At 43.6% G+C, this 24986-nt stretch overlaps 1 protein-coding gene across 12 annotated transcripts in view; it reads right to left on the bottom strand.

Annotated features, from left to right (window-relative positions):
* The window catches only part of ncam1 (neural cell adhesion molecule 1), a 347020-nt gene that overhangs the window by 50898 nt on the left and 271136 nt on the right, over positions 1–24986 (bottom strand). For 7 of the 12 annotated variants that reach the window (XM_033049730.1, XM_033049739.1, XM_033049740.1 and 4 more), the window contains 2 exons: positions 23610–23780; positions 22037–22171 (listed from right to left, as the gene is read on the bottom strand). In XM_033049730.1, the coding sequence (XP_032905621.1) occupies positions 22037–22171; positions 23610–23780 (306 nt within the window). Of the gene's footprint in view, positions 1–12428; positions 12432–22036; positions 22172–23609; positions 23781–24986 lie in introns of all 12 variants that reach the window. The other 5 variants (XM_033049728.1, XM_033049735.1, XM_033049729.1 and 2 more) reach the window with 1 other exon arrangement.

The raw sequence follows: 24986 nt of genomic DNA, 5'->3' as shown, positions 1-24986 counted from the left end.
CTGGGGGGTTTTTTCAGTATTTAAAATTATCAATGTAATTGTAATTTAGTATTCACTACTCCTGCACCTATTGTCTATTAAAAATAAAGTTTCCATTACTAATTTTATCCCTTATTTCCACTGTTCATCTTTTAGGAAGCAGAGCTGGGGACATAAATTATCAAAAGCCTACATTATTAAAAGTAATTATTAAAAGCCTACATCTGAAAGCTTGGATTGAAGCTCGTGATAAATAACTGAAGATTGGCGCAAGTTGCGTCCCAAGTGAAATAAATTTTAATTTCTGAGGCACAAAAGAGGAAGGACATGTGCAGGAGTCATCATTTTATCAAAAGCATGGGTAAATGTGGAGAAAGTTCCCTTGCATGTTAAGGTTAAACTCTACCACTTCATTGGCACTCTAAATAGATTAATGGCCTAGTTTATTACCCAGTTTAAAGCATGGTTAATGGCTTTATAGCTACATGTGGTTGGCAGTATCAATTGAACAATTACCATTTTATCTTTCACCCTTCTACCTTTCACCAAGGCATTTATCTTTCAAAAATGAGACGTGCTCGGCGACATTTTGGCCAATGCACCAGAAATGTACTTAACCAGGCAATTGTTAAGATGTCCATAACGCTCAACTCTATTGAACCTTTTGGAGAAACTTGTTGAATGTGTTCAATTTAGAACAAAGATTTTACCTTCTGTTCACCAGCGAGGACGACATCATCAGTTCCATGCAAGCCACATGACAAAGTCACATGATACGCACGTACATGATTGGTTGAAAGGAAAGTGGAGGAGAGCACATGGAAAATATAAAATTAAAATTGATGTAAACATGGGCAGAAATAGAGTCACAAACTGAATAAACCAAAAAGCCAAACCAAAAAACAGTCAAATACAAATGGGGCGTTGGGGTTTTTTTTTAAGGTCAAGCTCTCTGGTGGCAACACAGATCAGCAATATTTCCTCTCGCTGTAATTGTAAACGAGAATGTTTAGTCGTTAAAAAACAATTTGAAAAGAAAAATAAATTAAAAATCGCAAAGCGTTTTTGTTACAGAAATGCAAGCAGTCTCAGGCAAAGCTTGTACAATCTTTCCGGGAAAACAGGAGGGGGGAAGAAACAAAAAAAAAAACGGGATCCAAAACAGAACAGACTGACAAATGTTATCTGAGGAAGAACCTGCTTGCGGTTTTCTCAAATAACATGTACAGAGGAAACCTTGCCGGGTTACAATGGCAGGGAGCAGCAAAACATTCTCACAGACACTTTCCAGGCGGGTTTCCATCACATGTTGTGAATTTAATCGTCCCCCCAAAAAAACTCACAACAATGTTAGAATTTTACACTTTTCGCCACTGGTGATTTCCCCGCTTGGTCCAGGAAAACCACGAGTGGAAACGTGTACAAATCTTATTCCCTTCATGCATGCGATGTCAGGGCGACAATTTAGCAATTGTGCGATGGATGCTGGATGATGTGGAAGTGGCTTAAACATAAACACTGCAATGGGAAAGTTCTCTTTACGCTGCATCCTGGAGTATTTAGCAAGCTGCAAATGATGTTCTGTATCGGACGAACTACGCACTAATAGATGACAGGCACGTGACCACGGTTAGCTGAGACCTGCAGACATGGCTGGAAGGAATCTAATGAGAAAATAAAGAATCCATTTCTGAAATGCCAACAGGATCACTCAGTGCTCAATGCTTGTGGAAAAAAACTTTTGGAAACAAATTGATTCACTTCAGGTGTTGATTCCTACAGGGCTGTTTCTCTGATTTAAACCCTAAAGCCATCGACGAAAAGTGCATTGTTGCAGTTTTAATGTGGAAAAGATACACTGTTTTAAAAAAAAGGTTGTGATGTTGCATCCGGCCATTTTGGTTGTATTAAAAGTCGTCAGTGATACTCTGCTTAGTTGAAATAGAAAATGGTATTAATGCGGCATTAAAATAAAACATAAATAAATTAACGTTTTCTTCGCTAAAATGCAAAGTGGCATTAGTATTGCACTGCACACAAATAAAAAACTGGAGTAATTAAGTCGCGTTAGAACTGTATCGTAAACTTAAGTCACATTTTATAATTCTCCCGTCAATTTTCCACATTTTTAAAAATTACTATTAACAAATAAAAACAACATTCTTAGATAAAGAGTCTGCCAGTTTACTGTCTTTGAAATTAATTACATCGTTCCATAATTAAGTGATGACAACTCATGAAATAAAATAGAACCTTCTTTTAAAGACATCACTCCCGCCCAGCAATGTGAAGGACATTTAAAAACCTCAGAACTTTCTGAGCTTGCTATTTTAAGTAGAGGATTGACTAATGTTAATAATAATAATAATAATACATTTTAGTTGTGGGCGCCTTTCAAAAGTCTCAAGGACACCTTACAGAATTTAACAAGAGTAAAAAACATATAATCGGAGTAAAATAAATAATAAAGACATCACCAATACACAAATTAAAGACAGAATTCGATCCAAAGACAAAAAAAATCAAAGACACAATGTGAAGAGAGAGCAGCGGCAGCTAACCCGCGCCAGCGTCCACTCTCCCTTCCGACAGCCGACATATTAATGTTGATCCAAAGACAGGTGTCAGAGGTTACGGGGAGAAGGCAGGAGAATGGGGTTGTGAGGGAGAGATTGATCAACCATGATTGAATGGCAGAGCAGGCTTGATGGGCCGAACGGCCTAATTCTACTCCTATTCCTTATGACCTAATGACTTGCCATCGATGGAAGAGAATTTCACACACACACCAATGTGTTCCTAGGAGCTGTGTTTGCCGGGATCTTCTGTGGTGCATGGCAGAAGGTCCCGGTGAGCCGTGACGTACACCGACAGTAGGCCTGGATCGCTCGCCCGCCCGCCCGCCCGCCGCGGAACCGGGAGAGGGAAGGGAAGCTGCTGAGCCCGACCCTGCTCGCCCCCGGAAGACCGGGAACCGGAGAGGAAGTAGATGACGGTCGCTGGACGAGGGATGGGGGGGAAGAACCGGGGCCCTCAAGGAAAAATGTAGAAAAATTTTCCTCGAACAAACTGAGGCTGCGAGTATACGGGAACTACCCTCGAGCATGAAGGAGAGTTCCAGTGGCCTCATAGGACCTTCTAGGACCACGTGTCGACCATGCTGCGAGGGCAAACTCTTCTAAACTCGCAGATTAGATCCCCGCAGTGGGACAGCCCCTTTAATTTAGCCAACTGAAGCAATGTTAGCATTCACAAAACTGAACAGCATACATATTAACCTATTCATATGATTACTAGTTGATAATTTCTACACGTCTTTACTGATATTAATACAGGTTCAGAACATGCATCGTAGCCCTTGTGATCATATGTGTCAAATGATTATGCAGAAATTGCTGAAACATTTTCTGACGCAAGAAAAAGATTGAGAAATTGGATATTTTACATAAAGATTCACATCCATCTTGAACCAAACGCTGTCACATTTCACTGTGTTTAAAAATAATTTTCTACTTATTCTCAGAATGACCGGGACTATTTTACGATGTTTAATTTATTGTGGGAACAAAAACATCTACCCAATGGCACTAATACACAGGACACGATCCTCAAATTTGAGGAACACAGTGCATCCAATTTAACTTTGAATGAATAATTCATTTTTACTTTCCCCATCTTTGATTTGATATGTTCAGCTATATCGAACAAACAGCACGCAGCACTCTCTTAATAAACTGATGTTGTCTGAGATGTTGTGCACACTGAGATGGCGTTCAGTTTGAACTCTGTGCAATCCTTCCATCTGAGCGAGAGGTCAAACATTGACCACTGGTTCACGATGGCGGTCATCAAATATCCAGCCCGCATATTGCCTCGAGCTGCACTGGGGGTGTCAGAAAACCCAGGGGGGAAATACGGGAACTAAACAGGGTAACCGACAATAGGTCGACAAGAGCAGCCTCCAGGGGTGATTGTATAGTCCCGTTTAGGAAAAGTGTCTTTGGGCAGTCAGTATTTTCATATCGAGCGTCGCAGACTTGGAACGCGATACCATGCGTCATACGGGATCTGCCAACCCTTACCTCATTTACCAAACATCTAAAAATATGGTTACTGCAAAATCAAAATTGCAATCATAATCTACATTAAAAATAACATATGGTACTCTTTAATTGCTATTTTTTTACTTTATTGTTTGTTTTGTTTTTATTTTTGTCTTTTGTTTTTACCTTGTTTGGGATGTGTTTACCTTGTGTTGGGACAAAAGATGGAAATTAGCTACTGGCTACAATCATGCATATTACATGCAAATGTTTATTAATATGCACTGTCCCTAATAAAAAATCAATTCAATTCAATTCAATGGCATCTTCAGAAGAAGTTAATGCAAGCAAGAAATAAGGTTTGTTAATGAAACAGTGGATGAATTGGTCCCATATTTTATCATCTTGGCGACACAGATGTACAAGTTTCCCAATCTGTTAACAGAACATAAATAGCAGCACACAGATTTAACATGTGTGCCGGGTTTTATGACTAATCTATAAGGGATTAAGGCTCTGAAGTAGGGTTAGCAATATACAGACATGTGTTGTGTCACATTTCTCTACAGTCCAGATGTGGTGCAGTGGTTGAGTCGCTGCCTGACAGCGCCAGAGTCCCGGGTTCGATCCTGACCCTGATCTGCAGAGTTTGTACGTTCTACCTGTGACCACGTGGGTTTTCTCAGGGTGCTCCGGTTTTCTCCCACACTCCAAAACATACAGGATTGTGGATTAATTGGTGTGTAAAATTGTAAATAGTCTATAGTGTGCAGGATAGTGCTAGTGTACAAGGTGGTCGCTGGTTGGCTGCAGACTCAGTGAGCACAAAGGGCCTGTTTCCATGCTGTAAGTCTAAAATCTAACGAGTTGGTGAGTTCCTTGTATGTGAATACTTGGCCAATAAACCTATTCATTCATTCATCCAAACCATGTTTTTTGTGGTAACTGCTCATCATGCCTATTTTGTCCAAATTTTAAGGAGAATAATTTTGTCCATTATTAAGATTTCTATTCTATTCAACAGACTCATTTCACACTACTTTTTAATTCAAATTACACGAATTGATAAAAAATAATGCATATTTGAACCTGTAGATACAAAATGCTGGAGTAGCTCAGCGGGACAGGCAGCATCTCTGAAGAAAAGGAATAGGTGACGTTTCGGGTTGAGACTCTTCATCAGACAGATTCCTGCAGTCTGAAGAGGGTCTCGACCCAAAACGTCACCTATCCCTTTTCTTCAGAGATGCTGCCTGTCCCGCTGAGTTACTCCAGCATTTTGTGTCTATCTATGGTGTAAAGCAGCATCTGCAGTTCCTTCCTATACATATTTGAACCTGGTTGGCAGAGGTTAAAGATTGCCAGTATCTTCCTCCATTTATGAACACACAAACTTTCCAGCACAAACTGAAGGAGGAAATAGGCACAAAAGGCTGGCGTAACTCAGCGGGACAGGCAGCATCTTTGGACAGAAGGAATGGGTGACCTTTCGGGTCGAGACCCTTCTTCAGACCAGATGTCTCAGAGATGCTGCCTGACCGGCTGAGTTGCTCCAGCATTTTGTGTCTACCTTCGATTTAAACCATTATCTGCAGTCCTTTCCTACACATCCTAAATAGGAACAATATTGGAAAAATAGCCAATAAACATACACTAAACAAGACACTATGAACAATAAAGGCCACAAAATCCAATATCCTCATCGGCTACAACCACTATCTGATACAAATAGGTCTGTAATAATGAGGGCAAACCATATATCTATGTCCTATTTATATAAAGGAAACTGGCTTCTTTTTTTTGAGAAATCTGTTTTCTTGTATTAGACATTTTGTCCAGGGCATCCATTTGTTTCGATCAATTGTGACAGTCCAAATGTCTTGGATGAAAACAGCAAGCATAAAAAAATTATGTCAGAAAAAATATATATATGACACTGAGATAAGCTTAAAATCAAGATACATGGAATTGCAGATGCTGGTTTACAAAAATAAAGATACAAAGTGCTGGAGTAAGTCAGCAGGTCAGGCAACATCTCTGAAGGACATAGATATATGACATTTCCGATTGGGACCCTTCTTCAGACAGTCTGAAGAAGGGTCCCGATCTGAAATGTGGACATTTTAAGGCAGAGATAGGTAGATTCTTGATTAGTACTGGTGTCAGGGGTTATGTGGAGAAGGCAGGAGAATGTGGTTAGGAGGGAGAGATGGATCAGCCATGATTGAATGGCGGAGTAGACTTGATGGGCCGAATGGCCTTATTTTTGTCCTATCACATATGCCCTTATGACCTACCCATGTCCTCCAGAGATGCTGCATGTCCTGCTGAGTTATTCTACCACTTTGTGCCTTTTGCAGGTTTAAAAAAAAAAATGTTTAATATTTATTTTATTAGAAGCAATTGTACAAAGAGAGTAATCGACATAACAATTATACAATTTTTGTACTGCTTCAATTTAAATTTTTTATAAACTAATAACTAAATCGGAATAAAAAGGAAAAAGAAAAAAAGAGAAAGAAAGAAGAAAAGAAAAACGAAAGAATTTCGAGAAAGTCACGGGGTGGAAGATTGCAACCTTCATGTGGTCCGCCCTGTTTCGACTAATGCAATCAACTTGACGTGCACAAAGGGAAGATCAAATAGAACAAGTTGTCCAACAACTTTAGGCTGTGCACGCCACGAAAGAAGAAGAAGTGAGTCACGAAAAAGAAAACCTCAGAACTAACGAAGAAGTGAAAGAAGCGGAGATATATCCCACTGCCCTTCCATACGCCCGCTCACCTGACTCTAGGGTCGGTTTTGAGTTTGTGTTCAACCATTATGTTGTTGAAGAAATTCAATAAAAGGAGACCATATTTTGGAAAATATATCTGGTTTGGCAGTCTCCTAATCTGAGGAAAGACATTCTTGCCATAGAGGGAGTACAGAGAAGGTTCACCAGACTGATTCCTGGGATGTCAGGACTTTCATATGAAGAAAGACTGGATAGACTCGGCTTGTACTCGCTAGAATTTAGAAGATTGAGGGGGGATCTTATATAAACTTACAAAATTCTTAAGGGGTTGGACAGGCCTGATGCAGGAAGCTTATTCCCGATGTTGGGGAAGTCCAGAACAAGGGATCACAGTTTAAGGATAAGGGGGAAATCTTTTAGGATCGAGATGAGAAAAACATTTTTCACACAGAGAGTGGTGAATCTCTGGAATTCTCTGCCACAGAAGGTAGTTGAGGCCAGTTCATTGGCTATATTTAAGAGGGAGTTAGATGTGGCCCTTGTGGCTAAAGGTATCAGGGGGTATGGAGAGAAGGCAGGTACAGGATACTGAGTTGGATGATCAGCCATGATCATATTAAATGGCGATGCAGGCTCGAAGGGCCGAATGGCCTACTCCTGCACCTATTTTCTATGTTTCTATATTTCTAAGATAAGCCTTATTTTTTCTAGATGTAGTGTCTCGGTCATTTTTGTGATCCGATCCACATCTTCACTTTTGCAGGTTTAAACCAAAAGTGTATCGTCCTTGTTGAATGTGTTGCTAGAGCCACAATGTACCAACACTGAGCTTCAGCACCAACACTCTTCATTGGGAATTTCTTTCCTTTGGTTGCAGCGATTCATTTGGAACTGCCACTCTTTACACGTTGATGACAATTAAAGATAAAATAATCAACAAAACACGATTAACTTGTCTGTTCTTTCATTGGAACAGATTTTCTGCTCGATTTCAAATAACTTCAATGAAGCACTATTACAAGTAGATGGGATACACTGATATATAAACATCTAATCCGTATTGCCTGCAGCCTGGTATGTACATCTGTACAGCATGCAAATTGTCAGTGATATTAATTTTGCTTTTGTTCGTCTACCTAAAAACCCTGCGGCAACTAAATAGGAATCCATCTATTTCCTTCCAATCTATTTTGTATTTGCTACGATTTCCATTTCAATTAAAGTATCAGATAAGATCACCACTCCTTACACATTTTCATTTGATCACAGTGGTATTTCCTTGTCCTTTGTGCAGGATAAATTAAAAGATAAATTTGCCGCACTTGCCTCAGCGGGCACTACAATAGCCGGAATAATGATTTTAGAACACACTAGCATCGGGGGATCAAAGAAAATGGCTGTACTAATGGAATGCATCCGAACTGTAGATGTGAGAAATGTGGAGGGTTATAACTCATTATAAGGTGAGCATCCAAAATAAATGGCCGGTGCTGGAAAACAGAAGACAGGATTTCGTCGGACCCTGTCCTCCAGAGATGCTGCCTGGCCCATTGAGTTGCTCCAGCACTTTGTGTCATAGAGTCACACAGCATGGAAACAGGCCCTTTGCCTATCTTGCACACGCTGACCAACATGTCCCATCTAAACTAGTCCCACCTGCCTGCTTTTGGCCCATATACCTACAAACCTGCCCTATTTACAAGGTTAATTCCCGGGATGGCGGGACTGTCATATGCTGAGAGAATGGAACAGCCGGGCTTGTACACTCTGGAGTTTAGAAGGATGAGAGGGTATCTCATTGAAACATATAACATTGTTAAGGGTTTGGACACGCTAGAGGCAGGAAACATGTTCCCGATGTTGGGGGAGTCCAGAACCAGGGGCCACAGTTTAAGAATAAGGAGTAAGCCATTTAGAATGGAGACAAGGAAACAGTTTTTCTCACAGAGAGTGGTGAGTCTGTGGAATTCTCTGACTCAGAGGGCAGTGGAGGCAGGTTCTCTGGATGCTTTCAAGAGAGAGCTAGATAGGGCTCTTAAAAATAGCAGAGTCAGGGGATATGGGGAGAAGGCAGGAACGGGGTACGGATTGGGGATGATCAGCCATGATCACATTGAATGGCGGTGCTGGCTCGAAGGGCAGAATGACCTACTCCTGCACCTATTGTCTATCCATGTTCCTGTCTAAATGTTTCTTAAACGTCGCGATGGTACCTGCCTCATCTCCCTCATCTGGCAGCTCGTGCCATACACCTACCGCCCTTTGTGTAAATAAGTTACCCTCAGGTTCCCATTAAATCTTTACCTCACCTCAAACTTATGTCCCCTGGTTCTCAATAATCCTGATCTGGGCAAGAAATGCTGTGCGTTTATCTGATCTATTCCTCTCATGATTTTGGATACCTCTACAAAATCACCCCTCATCCTCCAGCGCTCCAAGGAATAAAGCCCTAGCCTGCTCAACCTCACCCTATAGCGCAGTCCCTCGAGTCCTGGCAACATCCGGGTAAATCTTCTCTGAAATCTTTCAAGCTTGACATCTTTCCTATACCATGGTGACCAAAACTGAAGACAATGCTCTAAATGTGGCCTCACCCCCCAATGTCTTATGTAAGAGCACCAGGTTCGATCCTGACTACGGGTGCTGTCTGCACAGAGTTTGTACATTCTCCCCGTGACCTGTGTGGGGGTTTTTTTCTGGGATCTCTGGTTTCCTCCCACACTCCATAGACGTACAGGTTTGTAAGCTAATTGGCTTGGTATAATTGTAAATTGTCCCTAGTGTGCGTAGGGTAGTGCCAGTGTGCAGGGATCGCTGGTCGACACGGACTCGGCGAGCCAAAGTCTCCGCGCCGTTTCTCCAAACTAAACTACCATGATGAATAGTCGCTGAGAGCGAGAGTCAATTATTCAGCCACACTGTGGTGAGGGGAAGAGGTATTACAGGGAGAGGAAAAGGAGACAGCCATTAAATATGAAACATTCTATGAAGCAGACGCAATTAAGTGAGATAACAGCAGGCATCTGTCGTACCGTTCCATCTGCTTTCCAACTCTTATCAGTTGAAAATGAGTCGATCCTTTCAACTGCTGTGCAATAACTAGAACTCAAAACCTTACAGCAGTATCATCTTGCAAGTACACTCTAGTTTGGTCCGAAGAATTACTGCTCCATTCTTCCCCATCAATATCCACTCTCCAGACTACCGATGCAATGATTGTAACTGCATATTTCCTTCACGTATAAAACTAAATCAAGATGCAGTAAATAGCGCACTTGTGGTGAGCTATTGGCTGCAGTTTAAGTGAAGTACTCCACCTTTGGTCAAATCCATTGGAGGCAGGGCCGGATTTACCTATTAGCTGGACAAGCGTAAGCTTAGGACCTCGAGGTCTAGGGGGGCCTCGCAGAGCCGGATTTACCACGGCTTCATAGGCTGAAGCTTAGGGCCTCGAAATCTAGGGGGGCCTCCGGCCAAGGCAGGACACCTACCGTTCAACTCTGGGTGGGCCCCCCTCTCTATCTCTCTCTCTCCATCTACCCCCCCCCCCGCTATCCGTGTCCGGGCCGCCGGGCTCCGCACGCTCCTCATCCGCCGGCACGGCATCCCGCCTTGCACATGCGCATTGCTGCGGCCTGCACGTCCTCCCCCCCTGCACATGCGCACAACCACGGCCAGCACATCATCGGCCGCCCTGCGCATGCGCACTGCAACGGCAACTGGTCGGCGCTGGGCACTTTCTCCCTCGCTTTGAATTGTGGGAGATTTGGCCGCCATGGCTGTCAGGTCGTTGCCTCGCCGCCAGCGCTGAAAACCAACGCGGAGGGGGCCTCACAAGTGGAACAGCTTGGGGCCTCGCTTCATCTAAATCCGGCCCTGATTGGAGGGCCAAAAGATGAGCTCGGACATCTATTACAAATCTCAATAGTGGAGTACAGAGGCAAATAAATAAATGATGGGTCTTTGTCCCAAACATTATGGAAGGCACTGTATGTTAGATTGGCACTTGTTTTATGTTATCTCTGTTGGTATTTGAACAGTTATTGTGTCTTCATTGCAGTAAAATTGGACATTGCAGTACGGTGGACTTGTACACACTACTGAATCTCCTTGACTCCAACCGGGTCGATAGTAACGGCTTAGATTAGAAGACATTTATAAAGCAGATGTATCCTTTAATTGTGCAGGAAGGAACTGCTGATGCTGGTTTACACCAAAGATAGATCCAAAATACTGGAGTAAAGGGCCTGTCCCACCAGCATGCTACTGCATGCGGCAAGCGCGACCTAACGTGGTTGCTTGAGCCGTACGGCCTCGCGGGGCCGGTCCCACTTCGATCGGCGGAGCCGTATGGAGTTGTGCGGAGCTGGTCCCGACATCGCGTGGAGCTCCGAAAAAGTGACACTGTCCAAAAATTCCCTGCGGCAACGGCCTGCCGGCCCGCAGCCGCATTGAGACCGTACGCACCGCCTCAACGTCGTACGCAGCGGCTCGACGCCCTACGCAGCGTCTTGACGCCGTACGCAGTGTCTTGACGGCGTACGCCTAGCGCAAACTTCCCGCAGACTTCGCTCAGACTTCACGTCAACTCGTACGGGATCACTCGACCTCCGCGCGGCCCCCGCTTCCGGTTTGGTCGCGCTTGCCGCATGCCATCGCATGCTCGTGGGACAGGCCCTTAACTCAGCGGAACAGGCAGCGTCTCTGGATAGGAATTGGTGCCGTTTCGGGTCGAGACCCTTCTTGATGTATTCAAGAGAGTTAGGTATAGCTCTTGGAATCAAGGGATTATAGGGAGAAAGCAAGAACGAGGTACTGATATTGGATGTCGACACAAAATGCTGGAGTATCTCAGCGGGACAGGCAGTATCTCTGGAGAGAAGGAATGGGTGACATTTCGGGTCGAGACCTTTCGAAACGTCACCCATTCCTTCCCTCTAGAGATGCTGCCTGTCCCGCTGAGTTACTTTTTAAACCAGCATCTGCAGTTCTACTGATTTTGGGTGATCAGCCATGATCATATTGAATGGCGGTGCTGGCTCGAAGGGCTGGATGGCCTACTCCTGCACCTATTTTCTATGTTTCTTCAGTGTCTGTAGGTCTCGACCCGAAACGTCAGCCATGCCTTCTATCCAGAGATGCTGCCTGTACACTTTTATTTTCCATCTGAGATGCCCAGTGCTGTTGCTGGACAATCTTCTGCAATGGCCATTTGAGGTGCAGGCTGGAGCTACCTACCACGAGGCAAGATGGCCGCCAGAATAGCAATGAGATGGAGACACAGGGAACTGCAGATACTGGAACCCTGAGCAAAGCACAAAGTGCTGGAAAAACCTGGCGGGGGACCGCCGAGAAGGAAGGGGGGTAACCATTCCCGGGCTATTTCCATTCACCTACATTTAGCCCCACAGTCCTCTAAACTTTGCCTGTCCATATACCTGTCAAATATGTTTCAATATATGTAATTGTAGCCACCTCTATAGTTTCCTCTGACAGCTCATTCAAGATAGGGACTACCCTCTGAGAGTGAAACAGTTGCCTCTGAGGTCCCTCTTAAATCCCTGGGGACGTAGAGAAAACGGTGTGCACAGAGGTAGAGTTACTGCCTCACAGCGCTAGAGACCCGAGTTCAATCCTGACTACGGGTGCTGTCTGTACGGAGTTTGTACCTTCTCCCCATAACCTGCGTGGGCTTTTCTCCGAGACCTTCGGTTTCCTCCCACACTCCAAAGACGTACAGGTTTGTAGGTTAATTGGCTTGGTATAAAAATAATAGTCCTTATTGTGTGTAGGATAGTGTTAGTGTGCGGGGATCGCTGGTCGTTGTGGATGCGCTGGGCTAAAGGGCCTGTTTCCGCGCCGTTTCTCTAAACTAACGTAAAAGAGTTTCTGATGCAACCAATAATAATTTTGTTATATTTTGGATGGGTTCTGTGCCAAACATGAACGATCTCTGCATAGATAATCAATTTAATTCCCCTCCATCAATAACACCCCAGTAAGACACAAAAGAGCAAGCTCTTTGTTTAACTCCCTCGACACTTAATCACATTCCGATTTTCACTGGTGCTTTGAATAATATCATCATTAGAATAACATTTACCAAGAGCTGATTCCTGGAACAAAATAAATTAGCAACTAATTGACAGATAGAGTGTACAATTTCTACAAATCAAACTGAATATTGCAGCAAGCTACGGAATAAACATTTAAAGAATTACTTAAATATGTTATTTGCAGTATTGTGCTCAGGTTTGTCACCAAGCTATTGGAAAGACGTTGTTAAACTGGAATGAGTGCAGAGAAGAATTTACGAGGATGTTGCCAGGACTCGAGGGCCTGAGCTATAGGGGGCGGTTTGAGCAGGCTAGGATTTTATTCCTTGGAGCGCAGGAGGCTGAGTGGTGATCTTGTCGAGCCGTATAAAATCATGAGGGGAATAGATAGGGTGAGTGCGTGGAGTCTTTTACTCAGAGCAGGGGAGTCAAGACCAAGAGGGACCCACCTTTAAAATGTGAGGCAGGGCTGGATTTAGATGAAGAGAGGCCCTAAGCTGTTCCACATGTGAGGCCCCTCCCAATCCCCCACCCCCACGACTAGAGGAAGATGGTCCACCAGATTGACACCGATTTGCAGCCGAGCGTGGCCAATGAGATAAGGGTCTGGAAAGCTGCGCTTTTTAAATGTATTTATTTATTGCCGGTGCTAGTGTCGAGTTATTGGCTTAAAACACTATTATTCTGAAATGGAGGGCAAGGAAAATTACTGAAGGGTTGTTTAGAGACTACATTGCGTTGTGACAGCATTTGTAAGAAAGGCCTATAACAGTGTCAAAAATATTATATACCTTGCAGAGCTCTCACTAGCCTATGAAGCCTAGTGGTAAATCCGGCTCTGCGAGGCCCCCCTAGATCTCGAGGTCCTAAGCTTAAGCTTGTCAAGCGTATACGTAAATCTGGACCTGATGTGAGGGGAAAGATTTAATAGGAACCTGAGGGACAATTTTTCACACAAAGGGTGGTGGGTGAACGGAACAAGCTGCCAGAGGAGGTAGTTGAGGCAGGTAACTGATATTTGGTAAAAGTCATTTGGAGCAGGTACATGGATGGGAAAATGTTAGAGGGATATGGACCAAACGTGGGACTAGCGTAGATGGGACATCTTAGTCGGTGTGGGCAAGTTGGGTCAAAGGGCATGTTTCTGTGCTGTATAATTCTATGACTCTATGTTAGTAGACACGGTAAGAGATGTGAAGTTTTGTGTAACTGGAAATGTATTGTACTTGAATATTACCGCAGTCTCATTAAATTGGAAGAAATGTTGTAAAATTAACAAGCAACTGATCAATTGTATAGATTGGGGAAGGTTGAACAGCGGAACCTTTTTGCTAAGGTGTAAACGTCAAAGACTACAGCAAAGTGAAACGAGATATATAGAGATATATAGAGCAAAGGATTATGTTCTATATCTCTTTAGATCTATGTTTCTTGTTTCCCTTTAACCTAACTCTCAGTCTGAAGAAGGGTCTCAACCCGAAACGTCACCTATTCCTTATCTGCCGAGATGCTACCTGACCCGCTGAGTTACTCCAGCTTTTTGTGTCTATCCAGGTTTGTAGGTTAATTGGCTTCTGTAGATGGGATAGAACTAGTGTGAAGGATCGCTGGTCGGTGTGGGCCCAGTGGGCCTAAGGGCATGTTTCTGCACTTTATATCTCAATAAATTTCTTAAAAACACACAAGTTGCTCCCTCCTCTCATGTTTGAAATATAGACCCATGACAAAGAGTGTCTTCTCACCACCCATTACATCTCCCTACGTGGCTTGAAGTCTACGTTTGTTGGGAAATACTCTTGCGAAGCAGCTTAGAACATCTTGTTTCCTTCGAAAAATAATTTGTCATTGTTTATTGGATGGTTTAAGTTTAACAGGGCAGGGTGACGTGTTCCAATTAAATAGACATACTGCTTGTGAAAGCTACTGAACCGAGTAACACCTTGCGTTTATGTTCGGCTAAATCTGCCTTCCACTGCCGTCAGCAGTGTTGTGCAAAGTGCAGAACATTTTTGGAGAAACATCAGGATGGCAATTAACTGCAATGTAAATACAAACTGTGATTGAGAATGAAACGAACCAGACTTTACATCATTTCTCTCCGACATAAATCACTGCCTTTGTCGTCTTAGATGTTTATAATGTAATGAGATAGCAAATTAGGCTGGGGGAATAAAAAAAACCCCATAACAGATTCATTTTCGAAAAAGTGACTCATTTACACTGACAGATGAATGGTTTTGTGTGCCAATAGCTGCTCTGAACTGTCCGACACACACATTGATGCAATTTATGGCTATTTCTGAAGCCTGGTTTAATAGACTATGCCAAGGCATGACATTGCCTCAAAATGTCTTGGATTTAATCAGTGCTTTTCAGCTTTTGCCGTTATTCTATAAATGGAAAACTATTTATAAACTCCTGTTTATAGAACTATTTATCTAACACAAGTATAGGGCCATCAGAGAATGAAACTCAGTCTGACTTGCGCACAGGATCTCCAGGCTGTCGAGAACAAAAGCGCACCTGCGGGAGGCACCGAGAATGAAGGGGGACCCAACGGGTGCTGTCTGTACAGAGTTTGCACGTTCTCCCTGTGACCGCGTGGGTTTCCTCCAGGTGCTCGGGGTTTCATAGAAACATAGAAAAATAGGTAGGTACATGGAGGAGGCCGTTTGGCCCTTCGAGCCTGTACCGCCATTCATTGTGATCATGGCTGATCATCCACAATCCTTCCACATCCCAAAGACATGCAGATTTGTAGGTTAATCAGACTCAGTAAATCGGCCCTTAGTGAGTAGAATGTGAAACTGGGATAACACGGAACAAGCGTACAGTTGAACGCTGGTCGGCGCGGACTTGGTGGGCTGAAGAGCCCGTTTCCACGTTTTATCTCTGCACTAAACTAAACTAACACCCAGATCCTTCGCGACACATGGAATTGCAGGTGTTGGGTTCTAAAAAAAGTGCGTGAATGCACACTTTGCTCTGCTGTATTCCATCTGCCACTTCTTTGCCCACTCAACATAATATGACATAAGATATGATCAAGACCTCGGAAATGGGAGAAAAAAAATCGGCAACCGCTGGACTAACTCAGAGGGTGAGGCGGCATCTCTGGAGAAGATGAACAGGCAAGGTTTCAGGTCGGGAATCTTCTAGACCCAAATTGTCAACTATTCATGCTCTCCAGATATGGTGCATGGCCCTTTGAGTGACTCCAGCTGTATGCGATTTTTTTCCAGTTGCTAGGTCTTGTCACATCTTACCCAGCGGAGTGGGCAAAGAAGTGGCAGATGGAATACAGCGTAGCAAAGTGTGCAGTCATGCATTATGGTGGAAGGAATAAAGGCGTAGACTATTTTCTAAATGGGGTTTCTCCCCTCTGCCTACGTTTCTTCCACCAGCTTCACAATTCACAACTCTTTATCCTTTTGGTTCTCATCTGATTGCTTTCAACTCTGGCCTTTGTCCAACAATCAGCCAATCAACCCTGGCCTGTGTTTGCCTGGGGGCATCGGTTTTGTCTTTTTGCACGATTACTGTTTGTTTTTTATGTGTGTGTACATGTGTGTTTGTCAGGCACGTGCCGTGAGTAATTACTCAGGGCAGGCACTGGTCAGTCAGTCGATCTTTAAAAATCGTAAATAAACCGCGCAGATCGGTCTCGTCTCCTGTGGGCATGTGCAGCACCTTGCACACAGTCCATGGTGTAAAGGCAGGATTTCAGCTGCCTATATTGCCCGTTGTCAGTGAAGGCTTGAAGCAGCGTCCACAGCACGTGAGTTGAACATAGTTACTCGTATTACGCATACTGCGGATGAAAGGCACGGGTGATTATGCCGACCTAAGATTGATTATTAAAATAATAACCATTTAATAATAAATACTGAACTTAGTAAATGAATTGGAAATCTTTACTATTTATACTTAATAATGACCATTTTATAATTGTAGTCGTGGTTAACACTGCCTACCTTGCATACCCTGACGGCACGTGCCTGGTGTATGTATAAATATATATTTATAATTTGAATTTGGGTCACAACCCAAAATGTCACCCATCCCTTCTCTCCAGAGATGCTGCCTGTTATTCCAGCTTTTTGTGTCTATCTTCAGTTCAAACCAGCATCTGCAGCACACAGCACATTATATATATACCTGTAATATATACACTCCTGTAATCCATCTGAAGAAGGGTCCTGTCCTAAAAGGAGATGCTGCCTGACCCTCTGCTGAATTACTCCAGCACTCTGTGCCTTTCTTTGTCAAACCAGCACATGCAGTTCCTTGTTATGACTTTCTTTGGTTAAGGCAAGGCAAGGCAAGGCAACTTTATTTATATAGCACATTTCATACACGAGGCAGACTCAAAGTGCTTCACATAAAAACATGTCATACAATAAATGAAATAATAAAATGAAATAAAATAGAAGAACTAAAAGAAAAGAAAAACAAAATTAAAAATGCATTATAAAAAGTGCAAAAGTTAAAAGTGCAATGTAGTTAAGATTTAGCTGAAAGCTAAAGTAAACATAAAAGTTTTCAGTCTTGTTTTAAAAGTGGTCAAAGTTGAGGCAAGTCTTAAATCTTCAGGAAGTTTATTCCAGCTATTTGTTGCAAAGTAACTAAATCCTGCTTTCCCATGTTTTGTATTTACTCTGGGAATCACTAGCAGATTGGTTTCAGAAGATCTTAGCGGTCTAGAAGGCTTATATAGTGGAAGCATGTCAGTGATATACTTTGGCCCTAAACCATGTAGTGATTTATAGGTGAGCAGCAGGATTTTAAAATCAATTCTCTGACATACAGGGAGCCAATGTAAGGATTTAAGAATTGGTGTAATATGCTCAAATTTTTTGGTCTTTGTTAGAACTCTAGCAACAGCGTTCTGAACAAGCTGTAGCTGCCTGACAGTTTTTTTTGGAAGACCTGCAAGGAGACCGTTGCAATAATCTAGCCTACTATTAATAAAGGCATGTACAAGTTTTTCTAAATCTTGAGCTGACATGAGTCCTCTTAATCTTGCTATGTTTTTGAGGTGATAGTAGGCCGATTTTGTTACTGATTTGATGTGACTGTCGAAATTTAAATCTGAATCCATAATGACCCCAAGATTTCTGGCTTTGTATGAAGTTTTCAGGGACAGAGAGTGAAGGTGTTGGGTTACTTTAAGCCTTTCTTTTTTAGCACCAAAAACAATTATCTCCGTTTTGTCCTTATTTAGTTGGAGAAAATTTTGGCACATCCAGTCTTTGACTTGCTCAATGCACTGGCACAACAGATCTATGGGGCGATAATCATTTGGTGATAGCGCTACATAGATTTGAGTGTCATCGGCATAGCAGTGGTGGTCAATATTATTATATCGCATGATTTGCCCTAGTGGGAGCATGTAGATGTTGAATAAAGAGGGCCCTAAGATCGAACCTTGCGGTACTCCACACGTCACGTTTGTTGGTTCTGATACAAAGTCTCCAATGGAAACAAAATAGTTCCTATCTTGTAAATATGACCTGAACCAACTTAAGACTGTGCCTGAGAGCCCCACCCATTTTTCCAACCTGTCCAAAAGTATTGAGTGATCAACAGTGTCGAATGCAGCACTGAGATCTAATAGCATTAATATTGAAACTTTGCCAGAGTCTGTGTTAAGACGGATGTCGTTTACAACTTTAATAAGAGCGGTCTCGGTGCTATGAAGAGGTCGAAATCCTGACTGGAAGTTGTCGTAGCAGCCAGTTGAAGCCAGGAATTGATTAAGTTGCTGGAGGACAACTTTCTCAATGATTTTGCTTATGAAAGATAGGTTTGAAATTGGTCTATAGTTGTTAATAATAGAGGCATCTAGGCTCCGCTTTTTTAAAAGAGGTTTAATAACTGCAGTTTTCAAGGCTTTTGGGAAATTGCCTGATTGAAGAGAGCTGTTAACTATTTGCAGTATGTCTATTGCTAGGCAGTCAAAAACATTCTTAAAGAAGTTGGTAGGTAAAGCATCAAGGCAGCAGGTGGATGGCCTTAGTTGTGTCACCGTTTCCACAAGAGTTTTAGAGTCTATGACATTAAAGCATGTCATCATTGCCACGTTACCTTTGCCTAAACAGGGTGGTGATCCAACATTTTTGTTTGAAGCGGTGATATTGATGGCACGTCTGATGCCTTCAATTTTATCTGTATAGAATAATGCAAACTCATTGCATTTCTGCGTGGAATGGAGTTCAGGTGGTAATTGTGTTGGGGGGTTGGTCAGTCTGTCAACAGTTGCAAATAGGGTTTTTGCCTTATTAGTGTTGTTGTTAATGATATTGGAGAAAAATGTTTCTCTAGCACTTTTTAAGTCTAAATTGTAGGTTAAAATGGCTGCCTGTCAGTGTTCCTGACCACAGCCGACACAACCTGGCAACAAACCCGCCAGCACATCAGACATGCGGTCTGAAGAAGGGTTTCGGCCCGAAACGTCGCCTATTTCCTTCGCTCCATAGATGCTGCTGCACCCGCTGAGTTTCTCCAGCATTTTTGTGTACCAGCACATCAGACATGTCGGGCAGTAACTCACTGTTTCTCCAGACAGCAAGAGATACACTCAGACTTACAATTCACCAGCTCATCCATACCCATCGATTTGTTGATATCGGGCTGGTGACAGAAACTCAACAAACAACGTACGTTTAAATGAGAGTCCGTGGATTGTGGGCAAACAAGATGAAGGATTGAGGGGATATTACTGAATCTTATTTTATAAAATCACAGCTAATTTATCAATATTTATAATGTTGCCCTGATGATCTTAGAAGTAAATTGACGTTAACAGCCAGTAGCAATGGTTGCAATGCTGTGTTAGATATTCCTTGTTAGAGACTCTACAATTAACAGTCATCTGTAACAACATAGTTCCCTCTAATTACCTTTGGAATGGATTAGTGATGCTTTTCATCTGGCTGTGAAACCTGACACCTCTGCACATTCGGTAAAGAAAGGATATCACAATGAAGGGATGTGTTCAAACACTAATTGAAGACAATCATTTCTAAAGCTGTGACACATGCAAGGTCATGCTAATTTATTGCAAGGTTAAGTGTCTACCTTCCCAGTCCCCTGGCACCTGTAGCCGTGCATGCTATGCTTTCTAAGCAAGGAAGCTGATGCAAATCACACTCCCCCCCCTCCCGGCTGATGAATTGGAGACTTCATCTTCTTAATGGTCATCTACACAAAGTTACTCCCACTCTTCGCAGAACATTAAACAAATGAAAGCTATTAAAAGCAGCGAGCTTGTGCGGATCAGCCAAAACTCGATGGCTATTTGCAAAGTTGAGTGCTTGGGTCACTTGGCAAACAACTGCTATCCACCTGTGTAGGAAGGAACTGCAGATGCCGGTTTACACCAAAGATAGACACAAAATGCTGGAGTAATTCAGCGGGACAGGCAGCATCTCTGGAGAGAAGGAATACGTCTTTACTGTGTCAGAGACCCGGGTTTTCACACAGAGAGTGGTGAATCTTTGGAATTCTCTGCCACAGAAGGTAGTTGAGGCCAGTTCATTGGCTATATTTAAGAGGGAGTTAGATGTGGCCCTTGTGGCTAAAGTGATCAGGGGGTATGGAGAGAAGGCAGGTACAGGATACTGAGTTGGATGATCAGCCATGATCATATTGAATGGCGGTGCAGGCTCGAAGGACCGAATGGCCTACTCCTGCACCTGTTTTTCTATGTTTCTATGTTCGATCCTGATTACGGGTGCTGCCTGTACGGAGTTTGTACGTCCTCCCCGGGACCTGGGTGGGTTTTCTCCGGCTGCACCGGTTTCCTCCCACACTCCAAAATCGCACAGGTGAACTGGCTTGGTAAAATTGTAAATTGTCCCTGGTGTGTGTGGGATGGTGATAATGTGTGGGGATTGTTGGCTGGCGTGGCCTCGGTGGGCCGAAGGGCCTGTTTCCACACTCTATCTCTAAACTAAACAATGGGAAAGTGGAGGTGCTGTATCCCACTACTGGGCTGCCTTCTTTAATTGCCAGCAGACCAGAACACTACAAGATGTTGTAGCCCGTAAAACACATCCAGTACGCTACGGTGATCACAAATGCTGAACATGTTCAACGGCAGTTGTTTCTGAAGTGTTGAATAGGTACCTATTATCTAATACCGAGGCACTTGGTGCCTATAAAGCTCGATAATGAAATAAGAATATTGTAAAAATTGATTTAGCATGCCTGAAGTGTGAAGAATAAACCCTTTTAGAGTTGTCTCTATCGCCTGCAATGGGTAATATGTCGTTCTTTGGTGTAGTTCTATATATAGGCTGTCAAACAAATTAAATAAGCAATTTCTGAGTAAGACACGAAATCTCGATTTGTTATGCCTGTCCTTCCAGTGCGCGAGGAACGACACAGTGCGTTCGATTTTCAGGTCAATAACATCGGTTAAGGTTGGGCTCCTCTGTCAGAAGACTGCCTCTGAAGACTCCTAGAACAAGCACAATTGCCTGCTGAAAGAACTGCATTTTTCCAAGCCAAGGCTGCCAAATTAGGTGTGAAATTAGGGTCAATAATCAGCCCCCATCAATTTGCGCGTCGTTTTCTGAAATTACTTTTTCTTCTGAGAGAAGTCTTTATCTTCTTTCTCAAGATTGGTTGGAAGGCAGTTCCTCACAGCGAGAGTGTAGCTGGCTTATCTCCAGCGCCTAAACAAACTAACACGGAATCTTCGAAATCTTCCGATCAATAAGATCCATTCACGGTATTTAGGACATTCAGGAAATGACTTTTCATACAAAATGATATGAACAAATGACACATTTCCCTCCATTTCGCCGGCTCTGAGCTCAAGCCTCCCGCTTTCCCATTCTCTTTCAATTGAAGAGATAACACCATCTTCAAAGGGCACATAATTTACATTGAAAAACATTCCGCTGATGTATCTTTAAATAACGGGACAAAGATAGCAGTTACAACACAAGCAATGTCTTTACAGGTAATATATTAAAACTAACTGTATCGCAACATTTGTCACCACAGTGTAAGTCATTAATCGGGGCGAGGTTAACACCATTTCAGGATACATACAACACTCTGACCACCTAATGGTCCCTAAGATACCAGTTAATCAACACAAGGCTGAAGCTAATGAGGCCAAAAGTACCACTCCCATTTTCTCATCCGTTCTAAACAGCTCTGCCACCGTGGGTTTGAACGGTGCGATGAAAGACCCATCTTGTACTTACGAATAGGCTGTGTCTTGAACTTAATGACCTGGCTGGCGTCACCGATCCCCTTGCCATTGACAGCGGAGAGCCGCAGACTGTACGTGGTCTCAGGAAGCAGCCCACCGATGGTGATGATATTGTCGGCACCTAGAACTGGCAGACGGTGGGGCAGCGTTATGAAAATGTGCGCAATGAGAGTTACCCTGCTCCCAAGTCAAGTGCTTTATTGTCAAATGTCCCAGATAAAACAATTAAATTCTTACTTGCGGTAGCACAACAGAATATGTAAACACAGCACACTGTAAACAATAAACAAGAAAAAAAAGTTCAGTGGGTGTGTACACATATACATGTACCAACGCACTCAACAATTTCTCATTTATTTATTTATATATATATTTGCCTCAGAGGGCGGTGGAGGCCGGTTCACTGGATACTTTCAAGGGAAAGCTAGATAGGGCTCTTAAAGATAGCGGAGTCAGGGGATGTGGGGAGAAGGCAGGAACGGGGTACTGATTGGGGATGATCAGCCATGATCACATTGAATGGCGGTGCTAGCTCGAAGGGCCAAATGGCCTACTCCTGCACCTATTGTCTATTGTCTATCCATATAACATTCCTGCTGCAGTAAAGCATGGTAAACTATTCCAACTTAATTGAAGAGGGACATTCCTAATGGATCTCAAGACAGAAATCCAGGGCAACTTGTACAGAGCGAGCTGTCAAAAAACATGCTAACTGATTTCAGTTGTCGAAGTCCGCGTCCAAGTAAAATACTCCCAATGAGTTGGAAAGGTCACGGAATTGGAGAAGCATATATCTTTCTGTACGCGATCACTAGTTAGCAGGAATGCCGGAGTACATCTTCAACCGCGGACTTGTTCAAATGTTATTCATGCTGCTTTTAGGTCAATAAGCTCATTCTGGCGAGTCCTCATTATGACACTCACCTTTGGAGTGAACAGATTTTAAGGTTTATAACGAGGTGTGTGTGTCGCCTGGTGATCTGGACTGCTGCCAGCAGAAACTAGCAGACTAATTAAAACTGTTGTGAAAGAATACTTCTTTAAATGGAGAGCTTCGTGACAATTACAGGACTGAATTCCTTCCTTCTGAGATTCCTCACGGTATCTTGCCCCGTCTCTTGAGCACGGAATATATTATATCACCTTCTGCTGCCGAACACTTTATTTTCACTGCGACTCAACTAAAAACAAGTTGTATTTCTCCACACTGTTGGCCTCTTGAGATCACACCTTCCCCTAGTCAAATATGGGCCTACCATGCACCACCCTGCCTGAGGTCATTTGCGGCCAGCCCTGATGGGTCCTTGTCGTTTCTTGCCTCCAGTTCTTCACCCCCCCCCAACCCCTTTTCCTATTGAAGAAGGGTCCCAACCCAAAATGTCCACCATCCTTATTCTCCAGAGATGCTGGCTGGCCCGCTCAGCTACTCCAGCGATTTGTGTTTATCCCCAGAGATGCTGCCTGGCCCATTGAGTTACTCCAGCACTGTGTCTTTTCCTTTGTAAACCAGTATCTGCAGTTCCTTGTGCCTGCATCCCCTCTCCCAGTTGCCTGCCTTTACTTACCTTCCTTTGCATCTGCATTCTTCGTCAGCCACTCATCAGTATCCTTCGCTCTCCACTCAACGAGATACTTCAGGACTGGCACCCCACCAGTGGACTCGGGTTCCCCAACCTCAATCTGAGCCGAGGAGGAGTAGGGAGCGGTGTCCAGGACAGCCGGGGCAGATGGGGTCTCTGGAAGAGTGATTATGATTAAATACTTTATTATCCATAAAGGGTGCTTACAAAGTTACAAATCCACCACAGTTCCCCCTGTGTTCCCCCCCCCTCACCCCCCCCCCACGGTGATCCCCAGAGTGAAAATAAGATTTAAAATACAAACCATCCTGACGAGAAGAGCCTTGAGTTTGAGTTTAGTTTATTGCCACGTGTACCGAGGTACAGTGAAAAGCTTTTTGTTGCGTGCTAACCAGTCAGCGGAAAGACAATACGTGGTTACAATCGAGTCATTTACAGTGTACAGACACATGATATGGAGAATAACATTTAGTGCAAGATAAGCTCCAGTAAAATCTGATCAAAGATGGTCCAAGGGTCTCAAATGAAGTAGATAATCGTTCAGGACTGCTCTCTAGATGTTGGTAGGATGGTTCAGTTGCCTGACAACAGGCAGCAGCAACCTCTACAAATTAAGCACACCTCCGCATTCTGATTTTTAACACTTGTACGAAAACATGACTCACACAATCTCCTTTCTCTCATCTTCTGCTGAAAATAGAGTACACGTTCTCATTCTGGAAACGCGAAGTTGATGTTACCTGAGCCCTTCATCTATTAGCAGCCTTTCTTAGCTGCCAGAGGGTGAACATGGATACACAAGAGAGACTGCAGATGCTGCAATCTGCAGCTAAAAATGGTACCAGTAGGGCAGAGAACAAGGGCTCCATCAACCAGGGCGGCACAGTGGCGCAGCGGTAGAGTTGCTGCCTCACGGCGCCAGAGACCCGGTTCGATCCTGACTAGGGGTGCTGTCTGTAGGGAGTTCGTACACTAACACTGTCCCACACACTAGGGACAAATTACAATTCTTACCCAAGCCAATTAGCCTGCAAACCTGCACGGCTTTGGAGTGTGGGAGGAAACCGGAGCACCCGGAGAAAACCCACGCAGGTCACGGTGAGAACGTACAAACTCTGTACAGACAGCACCCGCAGTCTGGATTGAACGCAGGTCTCTTGCACTGTTATGCCCCTGTCCCACTTAGGAAACCTGAACGGAAACCTCTGGAGACTTTGCGCCCCGCCCAAGGTTTCCGTGCGGTTCCCGGAGGTTGCAGGAGGTTGCAGGTAGTGGAAGCAGGTAGGGAGACTGACAAAAACCTCCGGGAACTGCACGGAAACCTTGGGTGGGGCACAAAGTCTCCCGAGGTTTCCGTTCAGG

This window comes from Amblyraja radiata, chromosome 33 (genome assembly GCF_010909765.2).
Source record: "Amblyraja radiata isolate CabotCenter1 chromosome 33, sAmbRad1.1.pri, whole genome shotgun sequence".
NCBI lineage: Eukaryota > Metazoa > Chordata > Chondrichthyes > Rajiformes > Rajidae > Amblyraja > Amblyraja radiata.
This window is presented reverse-complemented; position numbering and strand designations above follow the sequence as displayed.